This window comes from Rhipicephalus sanguineus, chromosome 9, assembly GCF_013339695.2.
Source record: "Rhipicephalus sanguineus isolate Rsan-2018 chromosome 9, BIME_Rsan_1.4, whole genome shotgun sequence".
Taxonomy (NCBI): domain Eukaryota; kingdom Metazoa; phylum Arthropoda; class Arachnida; order Ixodida; family Ixodidae; genus Rhipicephalus; species Rhipicephalus sanguineus.
In genome coordinates, this window is record NC_051184.2 from 39,366,360 (window position 1) to 39,374,054 (window position 7,695).

At 47.5% G+C, this 7,695-nt stretch overlaps 2 protein-coding genes across 3 annotated transcripts in view; both read left to right on the plus strand.

Moving 5' to 3' along the window:
• LOC119405030 (uncharacterized) overlaps positions 1 to 1,210 on the plus strand; it is a 122,647-nt gene extending 121,437 nt beyond the window's left edge. The window contains exon 5 of the transcript XR_007417520.1: positions 1,022 to 1,210. The gene's annotated coding sequence lies outside the window, so the exon portion shown is untranslated. The remainder of the gene's footprint in view (positions 1 to 1,021) is intronic.
• Positions 1 to 7,212, plus strand: part of LOC119405032 (low-density lipoprotein receptor-related protein 12) — a 49,696-nt gene extending 42,484 nt beyond the window's left edge. For both annotated transcript variants that reach the window (XM_037671783.2, XM_037671784.2), the window contains exon 6: positions 7,003 to 7,212. In XM_037671783.2, the coding sequence (XP_037527711.1) occupies positions 7,003 to 7,204 (202 nt within the window). In that variant the 3' untranslated portion in view covers positions 7,205 to 7,212. The remainder of the gene's footprint in view (positions 1 to 7,002) is intronic.
• Positions 7,213 to 7,695: the final 483 nt, after the last annotated feature.

Below are 7,695 nucleotides of genomic sequence, written 5' to 3' on the forward strand. Positions count from 1 at the left end.
GTCAATGTACGTCGCCGCTGATCACACCAATTGGGATGCCATTCTGCCCTTTGTCACCTACGCCTATAATACCGCCCCTCAGAGCACTACTGGTTTTTCACCCTTTTTCTTACTGTACGGAAGGCACCCGTCGCATACCATCGACACGATACTTCCATACAAGCCGGATCCATCTGAGTGTGCGCCTATTTCTGACACAGCCAGGCTTGCTGAAGAGTGTCGCGAGCTTGCCAAGACATTTACGACGCAGGAACAAGAGCTGCAGAAGAGCATTCGCGACGGCACCACCACTTCTGAGCCCACGTTCCTCCCTGGAGCGCTCGTATGGCTCTCGGTTCCTACCACTGCAAGTGGCCTCTCTTCAAAACTGCTGCCGAAATACGAAGGCCCATACCGGGTAGTCGAGCGCACATCCCCAGTCAACTACTTGATCGAACCCATCGAACCAGCTTCGGACATGCGCCGTCGAGGGCGCGACATAGTCAACGTGGAGCGCCTCAAGGCCTACTATGACCCACTCATAGTGACGAGCTGTTAGGTCGCCGGACGGCTCCCTTTTCGTACCCGGGGTAATTGTGGCGAAGCAATTGGTACTGTTAAACGGTTGCGTTCTCCAGCGGCTCCTAGTGGGTCGTCCTCTTGTAAACGCCGCTCGCTCTCGGAGCCCGTGCTTTGGCCTGGACTGTCGCCATAGCGAATTGTCGCCGAGTCGGAAACAAATATTTATATTACAAATATTTATATTACAAATATCGGAAACAAATATTTATTTTGCCCTGACAGTTTCGACTGGAGGACCAGCCTTCTTCAAAGGATGTAAGTCCTTCTTCAAAGGACTTACATCCTTTGAAGAAGGCTGGTCCTCCAGCCGAAACTGTCAGGGCAATATATATATATATATATATATATATATATATATATATATATATATATAATATACACACACACACGGCGGACAGAGTGAGCGACATGCCCCGCCACGGTGGTCTAGTGGTTATGGCACTCGACTGCTGACCCGAAGGTCGCGGGATCGAATCCCGGCCGCGGCGGCTGCATTTTCGATGGAGGCGAAAATGTTTGAGGCCCGTGTACTTAGATTTAGGTGCACGTTAAAGAACCCCAGGTGGTCGAAATTTCCGGAGCCCTCCACTACGGCGTCTCTCATAATCGTATCGTGGTTTTGGGACGTTAAACCCCAGATATTAAAAATTAAAAACAGAGTGAGCGACACCAGCCCCCCCCCCCCCCACTCGCGAACGAGTTGATACGCCACTGAGGTTTTGTGAATCCAACCCCATGTTTCTAAGTGGTTTCAATGTGCGGAAAAGCCTATATTCGCGCATTGCTTCGCCCTCGTGCTGTACACCATCACATTTATTTATTACTTCTTTTTGCCCGATAAGTTCGCCCCTTCAGTCACTTTGTCGTCATGTGCAGACGAAACTTTCGCATACTTTCGATCTGTGAAATCATGAAAAAATTGATAACAAGCCCACGATCAAGAGAGCATCGGTTATTGGGAAACGGCGCACACAAATACGCATGGGACCGGCGCACATTCGAGAACCGCGTTTCTGTTTTTTTTTTTTTTTGCGAACTATGCCGCCACCGATATCTGTAACTCATGGAAGCTTCGCTTAACATGTGATTCAGAGCGCCATGTACTCAACGATGAGAGAGTGTACATGGCAATCTGAATCATTTAGAACGGAACGTAACCCTGCAGCCGCGCTGGTTATGGCGCTCGACTGCTGACCAGAAAGCCGCGGGATAAAATCCGGGCCGCGGCGGCCGTATGTCGATGGAGTCGCAATGCTAGAGCCCTGTGTGCTTATATTTATGTGCACGTTAAAGAACATCATGTGGTCGAAATTTCAGTAGCCCCTCCACTACGGCGTCCCTCATAACGATATTAGAGAGTTTGAGAATTGGGGACCCAAGACGCCGGGTCCCCAAGCTCCCAAGCTGCGTTGGGCAGCCTGCGCTTGCGTTCGGATGATCAGCAGAGTTTGAGAATTGGGCCACCGCAGACTGCGCGTTGGGTCAAACACACGCAGCGCCACACGTGACCGAAATTAAAGTCATGCGAGACGTGGGCCATACTGCGCCGTGGCCCGCGCTGCGTCTGTGTCTTCTCGCTGTTGACGCGAGACGCCTTGGGGACCCACGCTGGTTTTCAATTCTTGCGTCATTGGTCAACGCGAGCGCAAGGTCCCAAAGTGGCTTGGGTTCTGCGCATGCGCCCTGGCGGCTCGCAAGCTTCTTTGGTTCCCAAGCTTCTTGGGCCCCAAGGACCCCAATACTCAAACTCTCTATTGTGGTTAGTTAAGCACCGCAGGAGCCGATTGATAAAAGTTCGTAGACCAAACCAGAGGTGAACAATTATATGTAGTAGAACCACCACAAAGGCTCTGGCCGAGCGCATAATATGTTGGTTGAAATTCTACCTAGTTCTTCGCAGATGCCACAGCGTTATGTTGCTATTAAGCACATTACCATCGGAGCACGTACCTCTTAATCTCTACAATAATTTTATCAAGAGCAAGTATTAATTTTACTTGTTGGGGTTTTACGTCCCAAAACCGCGATATGATTATGAGGGACGCCGTTGTGGAAGGCTCCGGTAATTTCGAACATCTGGTGTTCTTTAATGTGCACCTAAATCTATAGTAACACGGGCCTCTAGCATTTCGCCTCCATCTAAATAGGGCCGCCGCGGCCGGGATTCAGTCCCGCGACCTTCGGGTCAGCAGTCGAGCATCATAACCACTATAGACAACCACGGCGGTTTGTATGATGAGGAAGCAAGGTATCCAGATGGCATGTCACAGCTTAACATTACTTGTATCTGATATAAATTCCCGTTATTGCTCAGGCCGGCCTCTCCACCTTCTGATAATTATCTCGCTATCTCTCTCTTCTCCCTGCAATTGCACATGTGCAGTACTCGCGGATTGAGACAGGACAATATATATAGGGCTAAGTAACGTACATACTTTTGCTTCCATCTTCTTCAGTTCGGATCATATTGCCGTAACTTCGACTCGAACGCGTAGGTCAGAGCCAACATTATCTTTAGAGACCTGCAGATTCGTCACGACATCACGTGGCTCAAGCAATTGCGCATACCAGTTGTTATACTAAAAAAACTGATGTCGTGCTTGAATCTGGGAATACTGTACATGCATCGAAGTGTTAGCGATCTTCTTTTGATTTCAGTCATTTAATGGAAAGTCAAAGGGGGCCTAGCAAAAAAAAAAAAATTCTTGCACTTATGTTGGTCGAAGAAGAAAAGTTCACCCAAATCGCGACACTGGACATGTGATTAGCGAAGTGCGGTGGAAGAGAACACTTACACAAGATAAGCTTCGGGAGTTCGGACCCGGTATTCTTTTTTTCGGTAATTCGGCCACGGTATTAAAAGCATTGCTTTCCGAGCTGAAACTGGGTAGAGAGAGAGAGAGAGAGAGAGAATAAGAATAAAAGAAAGGCGGGGAGGTTAACCAGGGCTGAGCCCGGTAGGCTACCCTGCACTGGGGAAGGGGGGGGGGAGGAAAGTTAGAGAGGAGGAGAGAAAAGTCACTCTTTCAGCCGACGTAAGAGTTCCGCGTTTGACATCGCAAACGGCGAATCAGTCCGGTATCCTTGAGAAAACGCAACAGCGCTTTCGTTGCCTTTCGGAACTGTGATGAGCAGCGCCATGATCCCAATATTTTCGCGACAGTGAAAGCGCTTCCGTCCATTTGATTTGGTAGATTTGATTGGGTAGAAAAAATGGTAACGTTAAGCGACCAAAAATTAAGTAAGCTTCGCACTATTGATGCGGAGCCTGAAGAAGTGCGGAGCTGCGCAATCTTGTTTCTCTTCATTTTCTCTTTTAGGGGCGAAGCTCCTCTTAGCCTAACCTTGTCCGGCGTAAGGCGTCCGGCGTAAGGCGTAACCGGCAGTATACTACGACCAATCACCGATCCTTTGCAAACTGCCCACTACTTCGTCTTTGCAAACATCCCACTACGACCCATCTCCGATCCATCACTTCACCGACCATAAAGCCGTTATAATGAAGGGGGAACGGAAGCCACGTCCAGCTACCACTTACGATTAATAAAAATTCTTGTATAAATATATACAGTGTTTGTCACGTCTTTGATGATGTACTGGGCTATCGCTTTGATTACTGCTGGGCTAAACCACTGAAGATTTCACGGTGTAACCATGATTGCCTCAGGAGCTTCGCCCAAGCTCTTCATCATTCACCCGTGGATATGCTGTGATTTTTTTTATCTCTTTTCCTTTTTTTCTCTCTTCTCTATATTGTTTCATTGTCTTCCTTGTCTCTTCTTATTTCTATATCTTTCTTTCTCTCTCTCTCTCTCTCTCTCTCTCTCTCTCTCTCTATATATATATATATATATATATATATATATATATATATATATATATATATATATATATATATATATATATATATATATTTCTATTTCTCGCGCCTTCTATCTTTCTTTCACTTTTTTTCTGTTTCTCTTTCTCTATATATTTCACACTCTTTCTTTGATTCTCTCCCTTTCTGTATTTCTTTCTCTCTATCTCTTTCTTGTTATTTCATTGATATATGCTTTACTCTCCCCTCCTCCTCACCCTCGCACACCTCCTCCACACCCTCACTTGCCCTTCCCAACCCGTTGGTGTGCTATACTATACAAGGCTATGTTATGCTGTGCTAGCGTGCCTGGATAGCCGAGTGGTTACGATGCCCGCCTCTGAATCGTGGGTATACGCCGGTTCGAAACCCGCCTCGTCAAAAAAATTTTTTTTCGTCAAGAATTTCTATCTTTCCATCTCTCTCTCTTTCTTTCTCACTCTCTGTACTCGTTCTCTCACCCATCAGAGTTATTCCACCCCGGACGAATCGGCGCACGTGTTATGGGAGCGAAGCAGAACATGAAGAAGAGGACGAAGATGACCAAGACAGTGCGTGGCGGTTCATGATGATGATAGTTTTCTGTTCGCAGGTTGAGATCTGCTCCACCAGGTGTTGCAACGATCGCAGTTGCTCGCAGTCTTTCTATGAACTCAATCATTTAATTTTTATTAATTTTCTTGACAGCTCGTTGGCCCTTATCTTAAGTAATGTTGTGTTCCGATAGCGTACTTATAGCTGCTAACTTGAACCAGAACGATCCATCTCGTAGAAGTTCGCCGAATCGGATCTCAGAGGCCGCGTAGAAAAAAAAGCGCGTGGTTGAGATCCGCTCCGCCAGGTGCCGCAACAATCGCCCTGCTCACAATCTTTCAGTGAACTGAATCAATTAAATTTCGTTAATTATCATGACAGCCAAGTGCCACATAGCTTAAGTCAAGCTATGCTCCGACATTATATGTATCCAATAGAACTCGTAAGTTGAACCAGCTAAATTGATTTCTATATTTTACCAGACTTTTTATGAATCTCGGAAAACCGGAAGCGCTCGATCGGAAGTGCTTGGAAGAGCAATAACGGGGTCACTTGGGCCGCTAAAAACTCGAGACCACTCCACTGTGTGAAGTTGGGTTAGAGTGCGCTGAAGTTGGGTGGCCAGTGGAGCTGACGAGTGCAGAATCTCCTCTGCGAGGGGTCTAAGGGATGCGTAGGCTTAGAGTTTTATTGTAGGTGGCGGCGTTCCCCAGAACGCTGTTTTCGGGCAGCATCGGCATGGAGCGTTCTTCGTAGAGTTCGTACGCATCTTGAGCGGCCCCTTTAAAGGTGCATCGTGCGACTGTCGAAACGCAAAGCCAGAATTTTCTTGATGCGTACCTTCAGGCTGTCCAGAGGGCCCGTGAACGAGCAGAGAGGCATGGCCTCTCTGTTCCGACATGGGACTAGCCAACGGCTGGGTGGGGACCTACCTAGTTGGCCCGCTGCCTTGCCTATCAGGACCACAATAAAGTTGTTTGTCATGTCATGTCTTGATGCGCCATTCTCCATATTGGCTTTACATGTCCTGTAAAGGGCTTTTTTAGGGGCGAAGCACCTTAGGGCCGAGGCATGTCCCGTGTCCGGCGAGGCGGCGGCGTGTCTCAGTTTTGCATGGAGTCCGCTAGGGGTGTTGCGGTGCACAAGGGCGTCTCAGAATTGTGACAGAACAATATAAAACACCTAGAAGCACAAACCCTTTATACTAGTCGGCGATTTCAACGTACAAATTATACACCTCAGGACCTAGAGTTGTCGTCGACGCTATCACGGTGTTTAGAAAACAGCTGCTATAGTCGAAGCATACGTGTGTATGTGAATAAAAAAAAAAGTTTACAGTAGACGAACAACAATCGTAATTTTGACAAAACAATATAAAACACAAGCACGAACCCTTTATACTAGTCGGCGACTTCAACGTACACATTATGGACCTTAGGACCGAGCTTTGTCATCGACTCTTTATGTCACTTCAAATACACGAGAGTACGCTGTGGTGCAAATGCGTATGTAAGCACCAGGCCCGTAGCCAGGGGGGGGGGGTCGCCCCCCCCCCGATATTTTTATGATACATGGTGTTTTACCGAAAATAAATAATGAAATGGGCGTTTTCTCAAATAGACAAGGCTTTCAGCAAGTGCCCCCCCCCCCCGAAAAAAATTCCTGGCTACGGCCCTGGTAAGCACGTTCCAGACCACACATTCTCTATCTGCCATGGATGAAAACGAACGTAAGGCGCGGCATGCGCCGGCTCAACGGGAACGCCGACGATAAGCTACTACTCCGGAGGCGAGGGCGCGGGAAGCGGCGGCAAAACGGCAAACACGACAAACGGGAGATTCACGGTGACCGAACGATCCCCAGAGCTTCGCCCACTCATCATCATTCACTTCGTCGATACGCGTGGATTTTTTTAGCTCTTGTATTTGCTCGTTGATTTCTGTCCTTGATTAGTTTCCTTCTTTAAGTCCTGTAGCTGTTCATGGATACTCTCGGAAATGAATGAATGAATGAATGAATTTAAAAGACCGCAATGCTGTTGGTTGCAGCTCTCTGAAGCCGGACCGGTGGGTGGTAAACCTTCGCCGGCACGGCATCATCCTCCAAGAGGATGAGACTGTGGTCCGCTACGTCCATCGCATCATCATCCATCCTGGATACAATGGATTCAAACCATGGAACGTGAGCGACGCCATATCCTGTACCCTATACTTGCTCTGTGCGTCTCATAAGATTAACAATGAGACTTAGAGGTTCTTCATTGCAGCATCACAAACGCTTGAAGATATGACGGGCCAAAGGGCGCCGTTAGTTTGTGCCAGAGCCTGTCTTACACAAGAGATATGCGCGCACGGCTCCACTGTCTCTTTTCTGAGGCCACGAGGCTTATCTACACCCCGTTCGGCTCAATGCTGCCAACATTAATTGCATTCTAAGATAAAATGGTCAAGATCACCACTGTGTTCCGTGCCCAATGTGCTAGCCGTTCACTTTAAAAAGGAGTAACCCTTTAATGTCGATCCGCACTGAATATGCAATAATGAGTGCCATATATTGCGTTGCGACTCGTACCTGGACCATAGAATATAGCTGACATTGCGTCTCACAAAACTAATGCAATCTTCACCTTTTCAGCACTTAAGCTGTTTCGTTTATAGTCTATATCGTCGCGTTTTTCTCTCAGTATAATGACGAACATGAGCGCACCAAGTGAACTTTATTACGAGAGCAATGCGAAATAA